Source organism: Dromiciops gliroides, chromosome 5 (genome assembly GCF_019393635.1).
Source record: "Dromiciops gliroides isolate mDroGli1 chromosome 5, mDroGli1.pri, whole genome shotgun sequence".
NCBI classification, from domain to species: domain Eukaryota; kingdom Metazoa; phylum Chordata; class Mammalia; order Microbiotheria; family Microbiotheriidae; genus Dromiciops; species Dromiciops gliroides.
The window spans coordinates 246,873,265-246,893,279 of NC_057865.1; the positions used below are offsets into that span (position 1 = coordinate 246,873,265).

The following is a 20,015-nucleotide window of genomic DNA, read 5'->3' on the forward strand; positions in this document are numbered from 1 at the left end:
CTCTAATATTACAAGCCAAACACATATATACACAGGGACATATGTATATACACATGTACCTATGTATTAATATTTATATGTATGCAAATGCACACACATACAAACCATATATGAACATGTATATACGTACACACATGTTTATCACACATGTGTATACATATATGTGCACGCATCTCTATGACTACCACTGTATATAAATACATACATGTGTGTACATGTCTGTGTGGGGGTGCATGTATGTATGTGTATGCACATGTATATGTCTAGTTAGACAAACAGATGATAGAGAGATGATAGATGGATGGATGGATGGGTGGATGGGTAGATGGATAGATGGATAGGTAGGTAGGAATATAGATAGATAGATAGATAGATAGATAGATAGATAGATAGATAGATAGATAGATAGATAGATAGATAGATAGATGAAGGGTTTACTCAATTTGTCTTCTTGAGTTGCTTCATTTTCTAGTAACACTGGACCTGGAGCATTTAGGAGGCCCTGAATGTCTCAAAGATGAAGCCCCCTGAGCTTACATAATTTGATATTTCCACCCCAAACTAGATTTCTTGTGTGTCCTGGGGAGTCAAGACAGGCACCAATCAGTCTGCCCCAGACTGAGCAACTGTTTGTGCAGCTGTGACTCTTGTTGATAAGTGGACATCTTATCTTCATGATCTAACAGTTGGTAAGGGAAAAAAAGAAAAAAAAAAAGAGTGCTGCTTTTGCAGTCTTACTTATTCATGATTTTCCCTCACCTTTTGGAAGGAATTAGTCCTTTCCCCACCTCTAATCTTTCCTGTTCTCTTTGTGGCAATTTCATGAATATGCAACCTTCTATTAGGATTGTGAACTTACACCTGGAATTTCCCATGAATGTTCATTTGTCTTGTAATAAATTCAGTTGCACCGTCTTACAGACTTGTGATTTTCTTTAAATATATATATATATATGTGCATATGTGTATGTGTGTACATAGATGTGTAGTATATATATATATATGTAAACATATATATGTACACATATATATTGTTTTATATTGTAACCTCAAGAACTAAGGATGCTTCCTCTCTCTCTCTCTCTCTCTCTCTCTCTCTCATCTCATGGGTTAATGCAATCTCAAGTTCTTCCACCAGTGCAAATGAACAATTATTCCTTATTTTATGACTGTCCAACTCATTCATAGGTTTTGACATGCATATGGAAAACAAAGCTCTTTTGTTCTAGAGACAGAACTTATAATCAGGCCTTGCAAACTTCAAGTCAAGCATTTTTATCCTTCCTTTTACCAGTTTTCCATAAAAAAAATAATGAATGCAACAAAAGAAACAAGACATGGTATATGGAAACTAGAACATCTTATCTAAAAAAAAAAAGTTGAATGATTTAAAGTTTATTGGTTTCCAAAGGTGTCCTTATTTATTCAATGATTTGATAAGTTTTTATTTGTGTGGAAAACAGTGTTTTATTGGCAATCATGAAGACAGCAGCTTAGGCTCAAGGATGTAACTATTATGATCTTTACAGGACTGATTTGAAAAATCTTTAGACTATTGAATTATTTGTTATTCAGTCACATTTTGATTCACTACAATTTCAGGTAATAAAGTTGCCGGAAACTGCAACTACTTGGAAACTGTTCCCTTTTAGAAATCTGGAAAGGCGAGGCAAGTACGGACGGACGGACATGGGTCCCCGGAGGAGTAGCAGCAGCAGCCGCCGCCGTCGCCGCCGCCGGAGGACACGGCCCTGAGAGGCCCCGGGGCCCCGGCGCAGCCCCCCGGGCGGGCTGTGTTGCTGCCTGCTGTGCTATGAGCAGTCAGAACGTCTTCTCCACGAGAGTTTGCAAATGAAAATGGAGGAAATGTCTTTGTCTGGCCTGGATAACAGCAAGCTGGAGGCCATCGCTCATGAGATTTATACAGAACTGGTGGAAGATGCTTGTCTGGGACTCTGCTTTGAGGTACACCGGGCTGTCAAGTGTGGCTACTTCTTCTTGGATGACACAGACCCCGACAGCATGAAGGACTTTGAGATTGTAGACCAGCCTGGAGTGGATATCTTTGGGCAAGTGTACAATCAGTGGAAGAACAAGGAATGTGTTTGCCCCAACTGCAGCCGCAGCATCGCTGCCTCCCGCTTTGCTCCTCACCTGGAAAAATGTCTGGGCATGGGCCGGAATAGCAGTCGAATTGCCAATCGTCGGATCGCCAGTAGCAACAACATGAACAAGTCTGAGAGTGACCAGGAAGACAATGATGATATCAATGACAATGACTGGTTCTATGGCTCGGAGAAGAAAGCAAAGAAGAGAAAATCAGACAAGAACCCCAACTCCCCTCGAAGGTCCAAGTCATTAAAACACAAAAATGGGGAACTTAGCAGCAATTCAGATCCTTTTAAGTATAGCAACTCTTCTGGGATCAACTATGAAACCCTAGGTCCTGAGGAGCTTCGAACCCTGCTTACCACACAATGTGGGGTGATCTCCGAACATACAAAGAAGATGTGCACAAGGTCCCTTCGCTGCCCCCAGCACACAGATGAGCAGAGACGGGCTGTCCGTGTCTATTTCCTGGGCCCCTCAGCCCCTTTGCCTGAGGCAGAGGGCTCTGTAGAGAACGACAGCTTTGATGTGGCTGAGAGCCAGGCCTTGATGAGCCGGCTACAGTGGGACGGCTCCTCTGATCTCTCACCCTCTGACTCTGCTTCTTCCAAGACGAGCACTAATAACTCCGAATCAAGGAAGACCAAGAAAAAGAAACCCCACCTGAGTCTGGTGGGGGCAGCTCCAGGCCTCAGCTCCAACAACAAGAAGAAGCCAAAGCCCCCTGCGCCCCCCACACCGAGCATCTATGATGACATCAACTGACCAGAGGCTCGAGGGTGTACCCTTGTCTGGGCCAACACCTCCCCACCCCTATCCCCATCCTGGTTGACAGGTGGCAGCCTTGAGCAAAGGCCGGGGATTTGGGGGTATGAAGTTGGGGTGGGGGGGTGGGACAAGCCAGCTTTGACCCTGGTTTTTACCACAACATGATGGCAGGACCCTATTGACTGTGCACGACCCTCAGGCGTGCAGGACTCAGACCTGGACATACTCTGCCTTGAACAAGTTTTTCGGGGGAGAGTGTTTTTCTATTTATTCTGTGATTTCCTGGATGTCCAGCTGGGATTGAGAGGAGAGGGGGCCCGACTTGGCTACCATGCTAGGGTGCATACACTGCCTGCCTTTCACCCTAGGGATTGAATGAAATCCCATGGAAGGTGCATTGTGGCTATCCAGGGGGCTGTGCATTGGGAACTGAGCCCCAAAGAGGCCCCGTCTGCTTTCCTCAATGTGAATGGGTCTGGTGCTTGTGGCTGAGGGCTGCTCTCCTGGCCGGTGAACCCTCTTTGGAGTGGGTGGGTAGGCACAGAGTATTCCCTTCTTGGGGCACTTCAGACTGGTCCCCCCTCCACCTTTCTCCTCAGTATCTTAGGGCCCCCTGGGCTGTGGGAGCTGCTCCTCTGTTGGAGAGCCAAGAGGGGCTGCCAGAAACCTCTGGCTTCAGGGAATGGGAAGGGACAGGGGAGGAAAAGGAAACTGTTTTTCACAACTTTCCTTTCTCCCTTTTCCCAAACCCCAGAGCCCTTGGGGGACAGGGCCCCAAAGTGAGTGGGAACGGTGCTGCTTTATTTGAAATGTTTTCTTACCTCATCCCCTGCCCTGGGAAAGGGCCCAGCCTCACCCTCAGGGTGGCCCCAACTTCCCCCTGCTTACCCTTTTGTCCTGATAGGACTCCCCAGGTCCTTACTTGCTGCTTGCTGCCCTCTTTCACTCCTATGTGCTTTGGTTCATCTCTTGCCCTTCCTCCTTAGCTTTTTTCCCCCAAGTTATTTATTCTGGGCTTGTAATCTGACACTCTGAGGAGAGTTCTGATCTGATATAGTGGGTGGGAAGAGGGTAAACTGGTGGTGCCTGTAGGTTTATACCAGAGGAGAAGGAGATGTGCTGTTAGACTAGATATTGCCCATTCCTTCCTGCAAAGTTGGGATGAAAGGATTCCCGTCTCTTTCCACCTTGCCACCCAGAGCTAAACTGTGAGGGCTGGAGGACTGGGGTGATTATCAGCTTTGAAAGTTGGTGGGAATACTAGACTTGAAACAGACACTATCCTGAGTAACTTCGCCTCTGGTGAGCATATAGTGTTCCTTTCCTCCCAGGCTGGAGGAATCCATCCCTCATCTGGCCTACTAGATACTAGCATTAGTACTCTGGACTGGAGAGCCAACAGAAGTAGCAGATTGGGACCTTCCTACCCACCATCTCCAACTCCCTGGCTGGGCCTGCTTACAGATTGGTTTTTAATCCAAGAATTTTGTTTTGTTTTTTAAAGGACAAAATAAAGCCAAACCCGAGTGTGAGCTAGAATAGAGGCTGGGCCCAGGGCAATCCCTGCCCTTATTTCCATAGCCCTCCCCATTTAGAGGAGGGAACCCAGAGCCCCTCAGCCCTTCCAAATCATGTCTTGGAAGCAGGTTGGTATTGGAGGGGAAGGGGCAAACTGTTGTGCTGGCTGGAAGAGGGTGGGGTGAGGAGATGGAACCCTCAACCTTCTGAGAGGTGGTTGTAGTTCCCAAGGCGAAGTGATGGTCCCTTTGCTATACTGAGGCCCAGGTGGTTCCTACCTTCCCCTTCCTGTCTGAAGAGGGAGACCTAGGAAGTACTTTGGGGAGACTTCCCAGTGTTCACTTGCCCAACTTTCTTCACTTCACCTCTCAGGGCACAGCCCAACTCCATGCTGGGCTATACAAGATGAGCCTGGCCCAGCTGGGAATTTTAGGGAACAATTTCCTTCCCTTTGGGGGAAGAGGGCTTATTGCCCTTTAATTGCTGGGTTAGGAGCTTCCCAGGCCTCTCCCTTCCCTTTCTCTAGTAACAGGCTATGTGGATTTTGCTTCCCATCCTTCCCCCTGTTCCCAGCTAGATGTATTGTCCACCCTGTAGCCTATCATGTGTCTAAGTATGTGTGTGGGGGTTCTGTATTGATTTTTATGTGGCCGGTGGCTTTTCTCCTTCCATACATCACTCTCCCCCTGCATGCCCAGGGGCCACCTGCCTGGCATTAACGCATGCTGGGGCCATTGGGAGGGAGGGGGTGTTGTTGTCCTGTGGTTTTGAAATTTTATTTTTGCATATGTAATCCATCTTGTACAGGTAGCTAACTTTGTAAACACTGTGTACTCCCCATCCCCCATGGCTGCTGGTGTAAATAAATTGCATTTTTCTGTTGTTAACTAAAAAAAAAAAAAAAAAAACAGCTAAACTGAAAAAGAAATAGATCAAGGAGAGATAATTTAAGAATTATTGGACTACCTGAAAGCAATGACCAAAAAAATTTAAAAAAGCACAGACATAATATTTGAAGAGATCATAAAGGAAAGATTGCCTGATATTTTAGATCTACAGGGTTAAAGAATCCACCTCTGAGCTCCTGAAAGAAATCCCAAAACGAGAACTCCCAGGAATATCATAGTCAAATTGTAGAGCTCTCAGATGAAAGAGAAAATATCAGAAGCAATCAGAAAGTAAGAATTCAGATGTCATAGATACACAGGCAGGATCACACAATATTTATTAGCTTCCCCATTAAAAGTGAGGAGCTTGGGGGAGCTAGGTGGCGCAGTGGATAAAGCACCAGCCCTGGATTCAGGAGTACCTGAGTTCAAATCTAGCCTCAGATGCTTGACACTTACTAGCTGTGTGACCCTGGGCAAGTCACTTAACCCTCATTGCCCAGGGGAAAAAAAAAGTGAGAAGCTTGAAATGTGATATTCCAGAGGGCAAAGAAGCTAAGATTAGAACCCATATGACCTACCCAGCAAAACTGTGAATAATCCTTCATGGAATTCTTCAGAGAAAAAAACAGTGGATATTTAATAAAATAGAGAACTCTTAAGCATTCCTAAGAAAAAGACCAGAGCTGAATAGAAAACTGGACATTCAAACATGAGACTCAAGGGAAGCATAAAATGATAAACATGAAAGGAACTCAATGGAATCAAACTGTTTATATGGGAAGATGATACTTGCAATTTCAAAGAACTTTATCATTACTAGAGTAGTTAGAAGGAGTCTGAATAGACAATGGGTATAGGTGTGAATTGTTTATCTTAGGATTATCTAAAAAAAAAAGGATAATGTAGAGGCAAGAAAGAGGGTTGCACTGGGAGAAGGGGAAAGAGATGGATAGAATGGGGAAAATATCTCAAAAAGGAGGTGTGCAAAAAAGAGATTTTATGGTGGATGGAAAAATGGGGATGAGGTGGGAGGCAAACTCACTCTCATCAGAATTGTTTCACAGAGGAAAGAATGTGTATATACACACAGTTGCATATAGAAAATCCATCTTTCCCAATAGGGAGATATTAGGGGAAATGGAAAACTATATTGGGGGGGGGGGGTGATTGGGTGAGGACAGATTGGAGGAGGAAGAGGTCAAAATGAAACAGAATTCTGAGGTAGAATAGGAGGAAAAAGAATGATAAGCAGAGGAAAATAGGATGGAGGAGAATTTATAGTGATTTTAGTTGTGACTATGAATGGAATGAACTAACCAATAAAATGGAAACATATACTTGGAAGTATACACTTGGAACAGACAGGCTATATTGAAATGAAGGACTGGAGCTGAGTCTTTTTTCTTCCAGATGAAATAAAGGGGGCATGAGCAATGTACATAATCTCAAGACAAGGCAAAAGCAAAAATAGACCAATTGAAAGAGATAATCAGGGAAACTACATTTTTTCTAAAAGTTACCCATACCTTTTATGAAATAATATTTACAAAGTTTACAAGTTACTATAAGGGACTCATTTTTCAAATAGGGAACCAATTCAAGTTTATAAAATAAAATAAGAGCCATTTCTCAATTGATAAATGGTCAAAAGACATGAACTAGGAGTTTTCAGAAGAAATCAAAGCTATCTATAGTCATATGGAAAAAAATGCTTTAAATCACTATCGATTGGATAAAGACAAATTAAAACAGCTCTGAGGTACCACCTCACACCTATCGGAAATGACAGATGCTGGAGGGGATGAGAGAAAATAGGTACATCAATAAGTTGTTGGTAGAATAATAATCTGGTCAAAACATTTTGGGAGCAATCTGGAATTAGGCCCCCAGAGCTATAAAACTCATCATACCACTACTAGGTCTGTATCCAAAAGAGCTTTAAAAAAGAAAGGAAGTATCTATAAATGTACAAAATATTTATAGCAGTTCTTTTTGTGGTAGCAAAGAATGGGAAATACAGGGGTACTTTGTAATGGAGGAATAGCTGAAAAAGTTGTGGAATATGATTTTGATGGAATGCTATTGTTCTATAAGACAGGACAAATGGGACAGTTTCAGGGAAAAAAACAACATGGAAAGGTGTATATAAACTGATGCAAAGTGAAGTGAGAAGAACTGGGAGATCTTTGTGCATAGTAACAGCAATGTTGTAATAATGATCAGCTGTGAAAGACCTGGCCACTCTGATCAATACAGTGATCCAGGACAATTCCAAAGGATTTATGATGAAAAAAGTGCTATCCTACTCCAGAGAGAGAACTCATGAACTCTGAGTTCAAATTGACTTATAATTTTCTCACTTTATGTAGTTTATTTTTTTTGCCATATAGCTAACATGGATGTAATTTGCATGATTTCACATGTATAGTCAATATCTTATTGTTTGCCTTCTCACTGGGTGAGGCAGAGTATGAAGAGAGGGAAAGAATCTAGAATCTAGAACTTAAAATTAAAAAAAATAAATTATTGTTAAAAATAAAGAAAATGGAAACTGACTTTTTTAAAAATAAGAAGACAATACTTAGATTTTAGATTCTGTCTTCCATCATGATGAAGTGAGGGAAACATCACTGTTCTCCCCTTTGGCATTCTCTTCTCACCAAACTCAATTTGTTAATGCACTTAGCAAGCATACAGTAAAAGGTAATTTTGTAAGAACAAGCATGTGTTAATCAGGCCTCCCTTGTTAAGGGAAAAGTGGTCCAAGGTGAAGCATGTGTTCAAGTGGTAATTGTGGAGCAACACTTCTTCCTTTCTTTGTCCTGATGTGCCATTAGGCTTTTTTTTTTTCAGTTTATGACCTGATTAATACATGCATACCAAATTGTTCCACCTTCTAGCACAAATTGTCAACCTTACAAGAGACTAGGAACAAATGAACCAAGTTGATCTTAGGAAATCGAAGACATGTGTCTGGCAATTTAATATAAAGTAAATGTGATAGTCAAATGTTTTTTATTCATTTAGATGCAGCTAATACCCTTCTTTTTACATCTCAATTTTCAGAACCATAAAATAAGAATAATATGACTTCAGATTGTAAAGAAAATAGGTATTAGATTTCTTTAAGAATTTTCTTTCATTCTCCTCATCAAAAAATCTGCTAGAGAAAAGCTAATGAAGGGAATTTGGGGAAAATTAGCTGTTTTCTACTTTAACAATTCCCTATATATGTAGTTCTCTAAGTATGGAAAGCATGAGAGAGATACAGAAACCATGATGTATTTCCATATTTTGTAATTAATGAAGCCAGAAGATAACAGCAGGCCACCTCACATTAAGGTCAACTGAGTTCCAGTCATTAAAATGAACTCACCCAAGATGACACTATTCCTGTTTGCTTGCTTTTGCTTTTGTTTTTGTTTTTACTTCCAAAGCCAAAGTAATGTGAGGCTGAACCATGCCAAAGTTTAAGGTGTTTTAAAAAACTACTCAGAAATTGAGACAGGACAGATTCTGCTAGAAGACAAATTCTAAGAACTGGTCAAGTAAAAAAAAAAATGCTGTTATTTTTTTTTAAAGATGAGTGATACCACTTCTTTGAGACAAGTATAAATGATAAATACAGCATTCTTTCTCCCCTCTCCCCAAATGTAATAGCATGTGTTTGTCCCCTCCAGGAATATTTAAGAATAAAAGAGATAATGTCTTAAAATTACATTCTATTTTTTATGAACAAAAATCATTTTCTCTTCCTCCCACCATGCCATTAGCAATGACAAATAATTGAAATAAAAAGTAACTCGTGTAATAAATATGCCTAGTTTAAAAAAAAAATAAATGCCCATGTTGGCTGTATCCAAAATATATATGCCTCATTCTCACCCTAAGTTTATTACCTTTCTATCAGGAACTAAATAGCATGCTATCATCTGTCCTACGTAATTGTGCTTAGTTATTTTCTCGATCAGATTTCTTACAGCTTTCAAAGCTACCTTTTTTTATAGTTTTTTCATATGAATAATTTTCCTGACTCAACTCACTTTACATTAATTCACAAAAGTCTTCCTAGGTTTCTTTGAAACCATGACCCTCATAATTTCTTATGAAAGTACAGTAGTATTTCATTTCTCATATAACATAATTTGTTCCACCCCATGGTACCCCCTTTGTTTCCAGTTCTCAGCTCATACAAAAAGAACTACTATAAATATTTTGGTACATATGGCTACTTTTCCTCTTTGTTTGTTTTTTGTTGTTTTTTTTTTTTTTTAGTGAGGTAATTGGGGTTAAGTGACTTGCCCAGGGTCACACAGCTAGCAAGTGTTAAGTGTCTGAGGCTGGATTTGAACTCAGGTCCTCCTGACTCCAGGGCCAGTGCTCTATCCACTGCGCCACCTAGCTGCCCCCCTCTTTGTTTTTAATCTCTTTGAGTCATAGGCCTAGGAGTGGTTTAATTGGACCAAAGGGTATTCACAGTTTTATAACTCTGAGGGCATAGCTCCACCAACAGTGCATTAATATGCTTTTTCTTTCAGTCCTTCCAACATTTATCATATTTCTTTTTGTTGCTATTGTCCTTTTAATTACCTTTGATAATCTGATGTGTATGTCATAGAACCTCAGCATTGCTTTAATTGAGATATCATTTGTGAAAAAGATTGAACTTTTTGGAAGAAAGGTGCTGCATGGATTCATTTTATTGTTGTTTTAATGTTCAACTTACCGGTTATTAGAGATTTCTTATTGACAGTTAAAGCCTTAATTCAGTCTAGTTTTTCTTCATTATTATTCCAAAATCTGAATGGTTTAAACTGATATCTTCAACAATATTTTAGTAGTAATAACAAGATATCAAATTACACATTAATATAGCAAATAAACATTGAAAAATTAATATATTAAATACTATGTTAAAAAATGAATCAATTCATCAAGACCAAATATTTATCAAATGTTTACTCTATGCTAAATTTAGTGCTAGGTATGTCAGGCAATTCAAAAGTTATGAAACACATGGTTCCTGTATCAAGGTACTTGCAAGGCAATTGAAAAGATGAGAAATATATACACATGACAGTACTGCACCTCATATCAATTAATCTGCAAATTCTGAGCAGGTCTTTGCATGCCATTTTTAAGAGGTAAAATGACTCAGGAAAACAAAATAAGCAAACAAAAATATTCTAATATTCCTTGCAACATATTACTATGAAAATTGAAAAAGTGTTGGAATGCTAATAAGAACTCACACATTTATGCTTCAAGAAATTGTGATTCTCTGTCTCTGTCTCTGTCTCTGTTTCTCTGTATCTGTCTACCTTTCCCTCTGTCTCTCTCATTCTGTTTCTCTCTCTCTCTCCCTGCCTCCCTTTCTCCATTGATCTATCTAGCTTGTCCAGGATGGAAGTGACATTGGTTCCTCATACTAATTTCATACTTTTGAACTTTGACATCTTTCATTTATGACGTGGACCAGTTCACCCATTACCTGTCTCCCCAAAGATTAACTTTTGATCCCAGAATTAGTGAGGACATATGTTTGGCTTAGCCTATTGCATTTCAGGACCCCAGAACTCAAGATTCACCAACCTTACCATCCCCTGTAGCTGAAATAAGCTCCATATACCACCATGTGTAGCTTTGTGATTTCATTGATGTGTTCATTCCCTACATTGGTGCAGATCACAATTCATCCATGACTTCTTATGCTGAATCATTTTTTGCCCAAGTCCTATATATTCTGTATGAAAGAGTTACTTAATGAGGGGGGCAGCTAGGTAGCACTGGCCCTGGATTCAGGAGGGCCTGAGTTCAAATCCCGCCTCAGACATTTGACACTTCCTAGCTGTGTGACCCTGGGCAAGTCACTTAACCCTCATTGCCCTGCAAAACAAAACAAAACAAAATAAAACAAAAAAGAGTTACTTAATGCACTGGAAGTCTTCCTTTAGAACTTTTAACATTTAATGTGTACCAGTATAGTATTCAGGATGCCCATTTTTGACCTTTGCCATGCTACATGTTGATTTATAACAAGCTTAGTGGCACTTTACTGTGAATGTATACTCAGCTGCCTATTTCCACCAGGTTGGCCACTAGACAACTAATTCTTTGGGCATTGCAAACCAGGAAATAAAAATGCCAAAATTATTCCTTGCTATAGAAAATATTACTTTCACCTCTGCTCCATCACAATCGCCCCTAGAAAACATAATATTCGTTATTTTATAAACTCCTTGAGGTGAGAGGAGGTTTTGATTATTCTTTTTCTTTATGTTATTAGAGACAGCTAGATGTCAACATGAATATAACACTGAGCCTAGAACCAGAAAGATCAGAATTCAAACATGACATCAGACACTTCCTAGTCATGTTGTCCTGGTAAAGTTATTTCACATTTACCTCAGTTTTGTCAACTATAAAATTAAGATAATAATAGCACATATGTCACAGGTTTATTATGAGAATCAAACAAGATAATATTTTTAAAGAGCTTGGCACAGGGCCTAGAATATAGTAAGGGATTAACAAATGCTTGTTTCCTAACTTTCTTTAAAGCCCAGACTAGTACCTGCTTCAAAGAAACTGCTTAATAAATGATTGCATGTTAAAAGTGTTTTGATTTGTATTAGAAAATTAGGAAATACCACTTGACCCTATTTTGACAGATTTAATAGAGAGAAATGCTTACTTTCTTCACTTTATTACTGTGGGGAATTCTAACTATAAAACAATTTGTATCTGACACAGAATATCTTGAATATCATCCCTTAAAAGTCGTAATTCAGCCTGTATTTGAGGACCTCTTATGAAGGGAAACCGAATGCCTCCTTAGACAAGTCCATTCTACTTATGAGCAATTCATATTTTTTAGTAGTTTTTATTAGTGTGAGTCAAAATGTGCTTCTCTTCAACTTCTACACCTGAATTCTACTTCTTCCCTGTGGGATGAGGGACAACCTGTCAGCTACTTGTAAACAGTTTTAATGCACTCCCTATGTATTCTTTACTTCAGGCTTGTCACAACATGTATCAGTCACATTTCTTTCATTCCTGAATGGGGAGAACAACTTCTTTATTGTTTTAAGGAACGTTCTTATGTAAAACTTATTTTATTTTTATAATTGCCCAATGAGAACAAGAACTCTTATCCTACTTTTGAAGATGAAGAAACTGAGGTTAAGCACCAATTTACTCAATGATGCGCGAATATAGGTCTCAGAGCAAGAAGTTGAAATCAAGTTTCTTATTGCAATTCTATTGTCCTTTCGATTATATTATGATGACTTTTCATATGATGAATGATAGAAACTATATATACAACATATATGTCTTTATAACATATTTAACATGTAATATACATATGTATACATAATTTGTACCTTTAAAAATAAATATCAGCATTTCCCCCCAAGAATTTGCATTAAATGTGTTGTTACTTTGTGTTTTTCAATACATAGCTGATTGTTGAATTTGCTTGGATGCAATTGGACACTTAATTGAAGTAGGAGTTGAGTGTGGTTGTGCATGTCTGTAATTCCAGGTACAAAGCAAGTTGAAACTTACAGAAATCTTCTGAGCTTGGGAGTTTTGAGCTCCAGTGTGTTAAGTTGATAAGGTGGCTATACTGTTTGTCATCCATATGGTAAAAGTCTATAAATGACAGGGAGTGTTAATTAGTTGTTTCAGCAGGGAATAGTCAATAATTCAACATTTATTAAGTCCCTATTAGATGCCAGCTACTGTTCTGAGTGCTAGGAATATTAAAATGAGCCAGAAAAACAGTTCTTGCCCTCAAGGATATTATTATCTAATAACACAAAAAAAAAGAAAGTAGAAGGGTGGGGGAGTGAAAGTTGTTCAAAATGAGTATAGTAGAAGTGAAAGAAGTACACAGAGATTTTTAGCAGAAAAATTAATGAGTTCCAAAATGAGTGAAGCAAGATCAAGATGAGAAATAAAATATCAGAGGGGAGAACCAGGTCAGAAACAGAATGGGTCAAAATTCCATGCCAATCAGTAATGGGATTGGCCTGTAAGTATCCTTTTTTCATTATACCCTGGGTGATATGGGAAGATCCAATTTTTTTTTTTAATGTATGAGGTATTTTATTTTCCATTACATGTAAAGATAGTTCTCAACTTTTGTTTATATATGCTTTACAATTTCAGATTTTTCTCCCTCCCACCCCTCCCTCCCCCCTCCCCTAGACAGCAGGTAATCTGATATAGGTTATATCTATATATCTCTATACATATACATATATATATACACATAATAACATTAATCCTATTTCTGCATTAATCCTGTTACAAGAGAAAGAATCAGAGCAGTGATGCAAAACCTCAAAATAGAAAGGAAAAAAAAAAAACCAACAGCACCCAAAACAAAAGAAATAATATGGTTCAATCAGCATCTATACTCCACAGTTCTTTCTTTCTTTTTTTTTTCTTGGATTTGGAGATCCTCTTCTATCATGAGTTCCCTGGAACTCTTCTGTACCATTGCATTGGTGAGAAAAATATAGTCCATCACAGTAGGTCAACACTCAATGTTGATGATACTGTGTACAATGTTCTTCTCGTTCTGCTCATCTCACTCATCATCAGCTCACGTAAGACCCTCCAGGTTTCTCTGAACTCTTCCTGCTCATCATTTCTTACAGCACAATAGTATTCCATTGTATTCATATACCACAACTTGTCCAGCCATTCCCCAATTGATGGGCACCCCCTCAACTTCCAATTCCTTGCTACCACGTAAAGAGCAGCTATAAATATTTTTGTACATGTGGGTCCCTTTCCCCCTTCCATGATTTCTTTGGGCAAAAGACCTAAAAGTGGAATTGCTGGGTCAAAGGGTATGCACAGCTTTATCGCCCTTTGGGCATAATTCCAAATTGCTCTCCAGAATGGTTGGATCAGCTCACAGCTCCACCAACAATGCATTAGTGTTCCAATTTTCCCACAGCCTCTCCAACATTTATTATCTTCCTTTTTTGTCATTTTAGCCAAAGATCCAATTTTTACAAATATAATATATTCTTTTTTTTGTGAGGCAACAGGTGTTAAGTGACTTACCCAGAGTCACACAGCTAGTAAGTGTCAAGGGACTGAGGCTGGATTTGAACTCAGGTCCTCCTGAATCCAGGGCTGGTACCTTATCCACTGTGCCACCTAGCTGCCCCAAAATATAATATGTTCTTAAAGTAGGATTTTAAGAATGAATTATTGGGCAGGATAAGAACAGGTTCTTACATGTAAAGAAGCATTTTAGTTTGCTTACTCAAGTCCAAAGAATAGCAGGTGATTTTCATATAGTATTTTTAATTCGTAAAGGATTAAATTTGAGCTCTACAAAAGCCATCTAACATACATAATATATATCCTATCATCCTATTATATATATGAGAAAACTGAAAAGATCAAAGATTAAGTGACCTTCCCATGGTCACACAGTTAATGTCAGAGGAGGGGTTTCACACCCAAGTTTTTCCTTAATCCAAGTGTAATGCTTTTTCACACTAGACTACAGGCTCTCATAACCTCTCTCTTTCACTATTTTTACATTTCTGCCCATATAATATATAATTTGAGATGTGAATTAGCAAGAAATGGATGTTCTATAACTAATTCTTTTATTTTCATTTATTTTATTTTTTCCAGTTACATGTAAAGGTAGTTTTCAATATTTGTTTTAATAAGAATTAGAGTTCCAAATTTTTCTCCCTTCCTCCCTTTTCTCCCCCCTCCACAAGACAGCAACCAATCTGACATAGGTTTTATATGTACAATCTACAAGTGCAATTTTTTTTTTAGAATGTTTTCAATCAATATCAGTTCTTTCTCTGGGAGCAGATAGCATGCTTCATCATTAGTCCCTTGTGATTGTCTTGGACCATTGCATTGCTGAGAGTAGCCAAATCATTCACAATTGCTCATAGAACAATACTGCTGTCATTCACTACACATCAGTTCATATGAGTCTCTCCAGGTTTCTCTGAAATCATCCTGCCTGTCACTTCTCACAGCACAATAACACTCTATTACAATCATATACAACAGCTTCTTCAGTCATTCCCCAATTGATGGACATGCCTTTGATTTCCAATTCTTAGCCACCAAAAAGCATTGCTATAAATATTTTTTGTACATTTTTTTCTCCCTTTTCTTGTTTTCACATTTACTACCATTAACTGTTTCCCTTCATCCTATTCCCTTCCACATTATATTTACTCTATTATCTATCTTCTTTCACCCTATCCCTCTTCAAAATGGGTTTGCTTCTGACTGTCCCCTCCCCCAATATGTCCTCCCTTATCTTGCTTCTCCCTCTTTATCCCCTTCCCCTCCTATTTTCATGCAGGATTAGATAGATTACTCCACCCAATTGAGTGTGTATGTTATTCCTTCCTTGAGCCAATTCTGATGAGATTAAGGGCATTGAGCCAATTGTGATGAGTATTAGACTCATTTACTGCCCTGCTCCTCCCCCATCTCTTCCCCCACTCCATAAACCCTTTCCTATTTCTTTCATGTGGGATTTCACCCCATGATACCTATCCCCTTCCCTTTCCCCTAGTGCATTCCTCTTACCCCTCAATTTTACCCTAAAGATGTCATCATGGGGTAGGTAGGTGACACAATGGACAAAGCATCCACCCTGGGCCCAGGAGGACCCCAGCCCCAATCCAGCCTCAAACACAAGATACCCACCCACTTCACAACCCCAGGCATGTCACCTAACTCCAACTTTTTATGGTTTTTTAGGGATTTTTATTTGAAAGTCAAATTTTCCATTCATTTCAGGTCTTTTAATCATGAATACCTGAAAGTTCTTTTTTTCATTGAAGTCCCATTTTTTCCTCTGAAAGATTATAGTCGGTTTTGCTGGATACATGATTCTTGGTTGTAATCCCAATTCTTTTGCCCTCTGGAATATCACATTCCTTGCCCTCTGATCCTGTAATGTAGAAGCTGCTAGATTTTGTGCTATCCTGGCTGGGGCTCCACAGTACTTGAATTCTTTCTTTTTGGCAGCTTGCAATATTTTCTCCTTGACCTGGGAGCTCTGAAATTTGGCCATAATACTCCTGGGAGTTTTCCTTTTGGAATCTTTTGCAGGAGGTGATTGGTGAATTCTTTCAATTTCTATTTTTACCTTATGCTTCTAGAATATCAGGGCAATGTTTCCTGACAATTTCTTGGAAGATGATTTCTAAGCTCTTTCCTTGATTAGGGTTTTCAGATAGACCAATAATTTTCAGATTATCTCTCCTGGATCTATTTTCCAGGTCAGCAGTTTTTCCAAGAAGATATTTCACATTGCCCTCTATTTTTTTTATTATTATTATTCATTTGGATTTGCTTTATTGTGTCTTGGTTTCTCATAAAGTCACTAGCTTCCATTTCTTAAATCCTAATTCTTAGGCAATTATTTTTGTCAGAGAGCTTTTGTATCTCCTTTTCTGTTTGGCTTTTCAAGCTGTTTACTTTTTTCTAATGTCTTTCCTGAATCATCCTCATTTCTCTTTCTATTTTCCCTCTACATCTCTAACTTTATCTTCAAAGTCCTTTTTGAGTGTTCTATGGCCTGAAAGCAATTCATATTTTTCTTGGAAGTTTTAGATATAGGGGCCCTGATGTTGCCATCACGGTATACTTCTATTTTCCTCGTCACTAAAGAAACTTTCTATGGTCCTCACCTTTCTCTGTCTGCTCCTCTTGCCTGTCTTTTACTTGAATTTTATATCCTTAAAGTGGGGCACTATTTCCAGGCTGCACTGTCCCAAGCTTCATGTGGTCCCAGGTGGTATGACTTAAGGAGGAGCAGGTTCTTCACTCACATGGCCTGTTCCCTGGTCTGTAGATGACCCCAGGCCAACTTCCTAATCAACCAGCTTTGTGCACTATGGTTGTCAGCTCCAACAAACCCGTGCCTTTCTCCCTCCTGGGCCACTGCTACTCAAGCCTACCTCCTGGTTCCCAGCAGGGGTAAAAAATGCAAGTTCTGCATCAGCACTAGCATAGACCTCTATAATCTCCCCCTCTGCCAAGGACTCAGCCCTGTCACCAGACTGTAAGCTCAGTTTCAAATGATTCTGGTGCTTCAGCTGATTCAGAGGCTCTGGGGGGGGGGTCTCTTTCTCTGGCAAGGCCTTCCTGTGACTGGATCTGTGTCAGTGCGACTGTGGGGGTTGGGCGTCACTCTTTTCTTGGCACAGTAGCTCCCTCCTTCAGACCTTCCAAGCTGTCCTTGGTTGGAAAATGATCTCAGCACATTCTTCTGTGGATTTTGCTGCTCCAGGAATTGTCCTATGTCATTATTTGGAGGATTTTTCTGTATAACTAATCCTTATATTGATTAGATAGTGAAAGGATCAGAAAGAAGATAATCACCATCATCACCAACATCATCACCACCTCCTCCACCATCATCATCATCTTGTCTCTTATTGGAGTCAACAAAAGAGGTTTTCAGTGACCCTCTGGAAATACATTTGCATTTTAATAATTTTATTAAATTATAAAAAACAACTATGTTACACAATTATACAATAATTCTCTGAAAACTATTCTAAAAGAACAATAATAGGATAATAATATTTCCCAGGACCCTTTTTTCCTGATTCTTACTGAATATGGGATGAGGACAACAACAACAGTATAATCATAATCCATAAGCACCAGTACCACCAGGATAGAAAGTATAGTGCATAATGCTCATTGATTTATTGATTATGGAGAACCTTATTGATTTTGAATCAACTGACTTATTGATTATAAAGCCCTTTAAAGACATTAACTCAGACATTCAAAAGTTACTTAATTTTAGCTCTGACTATAATCTTTTCATAATTCACTGACAATTAAGATAAATAGCAAGTTAGAATTTCTTCTTCCTCCCTCCCTGCCTCATTTTCATTCTTCCCTTCAATTTGGCAGAGGTGAAGGGCAGCAGCTGGTAAGGAAGCTTGGTATCATGCTTGCTCACAGAAGCACTCCTTTCTACTCATACCTATCATGAGTGAAATTGACTAGAATCACACAATCTTTGTCAATTCTATTCACAGCAGGTATCAGTTCTGGGCAAGAGAGCTTCACTACTATTCCTCTGTAGCTAGCAGTCCCATGGAGTTGAGTTGGATGGAGAAAAAGAGGTAATCTACTGCCAGTCAGTGTTATTCAAAGTCGGTGTTCTCACCTGGTGGTGAAATTTGCAGCAACCTCCTATGAAAGGGGAGCAGCTGAGGAGAATATGTTGAATTGGTGGGGATTTTTCACAAGTAAGTAGGTGTTTTCAACATTACTTATAAAAAATACTAACACTTCATTTCCATTCAACTCAAAGGTCTATTATAACTCATAACTAACTACCATATTTCCCAGCAGTGCCATATGCCTGAGTCAGTAATTATATAAGTATAAGAATAGTATCCTAAATGTGGTGATTCTGTAACTGGCTGGCACACAGGTTGCTAGTGTGGGAAGCAGTTTTACACACAGATGTTAGGTAGAAAATAGACTGATTAAAGGTACTACTGGGTAATTAAGATCACAATAGGACAGGATAAAATTTAAATTTAAAACATTCCCTTAGCTAATACACAGTTACTTGTGCGAAGGTATTTTCCTCCATGAGATGTTTAGGACCTTGGCGGGTAGATTTCTTCTAAAGTCACAGTATTTAGTGTGAGTTTAACAACTGAACAATTAGAGTGTGGTTTTATAACCTAGACTGGAATGTGGAGAAAAGGCAGGATAGTCTCATTAGGGAGGTGGAAGTTCAAAGGCAGTTTCAGTTTGAGTTTTATTAAATACAGAAAGATTGCCAGAGGAGACAACATGATATCCTGGTAAGAAAACTTGACATCAGAAGAAATGGCTTTAATTCTTAGTTCTGTCAGTGACTAGTTGTATGACATTGTGCAAGTAATTTAGCCTCCCTAGATCACTTTTCTCAACTGGAAAATGTGGAAAATAAAACACATTAAGATCAGATTAAAGTTGTACTGCATGAACTTGGGTAGAAAAAAAGCACAAGAAATTATTTTTCTTCCTCCAGTATTTCACTATGGCCTAGGAGTGAAAAAATGGAAAAAAAAAAAGAAAGTAGGGTGATACAAATTTTATAACTCACAAAGTCATCACAAAATATGGGTCATAGCATTGGGGTCACTTAATAGAGATGGTAGACTTACTTAATGTAACCGACCATAAAGTCAGTAATAATGAAAGAGTCCAGTTGGGAAAGGCAGAAGTTAACCAAAATATTTGATGCAATTTAAAAATATTAAATAAAGTGAAGAAATGTGAGGTAAAACTATCTTAACAGTCATCAACATAAATAACAAAATTATAAGGATTGTGGAAGGAGATGGGAAAAAATGAAATGACTCCTGAGGGAAGTCAGCCATAACATGGATAATGTGAAGAGGGTAATTAGGTGGATGGGATAGTTTTTGAAAGATAATTTCAGCAATATGTGTAGTTGCATTATTCTACATTGGAGACATATCAAGTGTTCACCTTCCATACATGGTCCTCTCCAGAGAAACTTTCTTCTTTTTTTTTTTTTCTAAGCAAAGATGTTCATGTTTTTATCCCAAGCATTTTTTTTCAGTGTCAGTCACATAGTATGTGCTTAATTAATGTTTGTTAACTCTCCTTAATAGATGTTGACTAGATTAAATTGAATTACCTCTCTTCTCATGTCTTAGTATGCAA

The 20,015-nt window shown here is 38.9% G+C and overlaps 1 protein-coding gene across 1 annotated transcript; it reads left to right on the plus strand.

Annotated features, from left to right (window-relative positions):
* The first annotated feature begins 1,668 nt into the window (after positions 1-1,668).
* ATXN7L3B (ataxin 7 like 3B) lies at positions 1,669-5,214 on the plus strand. Its single transcript, XM_043967817.1, has one exon. It carries the CDS (start codon positions 1,852-1,854, stop codon positions 2,872-2,874), a length of 1,023 nt encoding a protein of 340 aa, XP_043823752.1. The 5' UTR covers positions 1,669-1,851; the 3' UTR covers positions 2,875-5,214.
* Positions 5,215-20,015: the final 14,801 nt, after the last annotated feature.

Coding starts and splice junctions, on each gene's coding strand:
- ATXN7L3B (XM_043967817.1), top strand. CDS start 1,852: ATGAAAATGGAGGAAATGTCTTTGTCTGGCCTGGATAACAGCAAGCTG.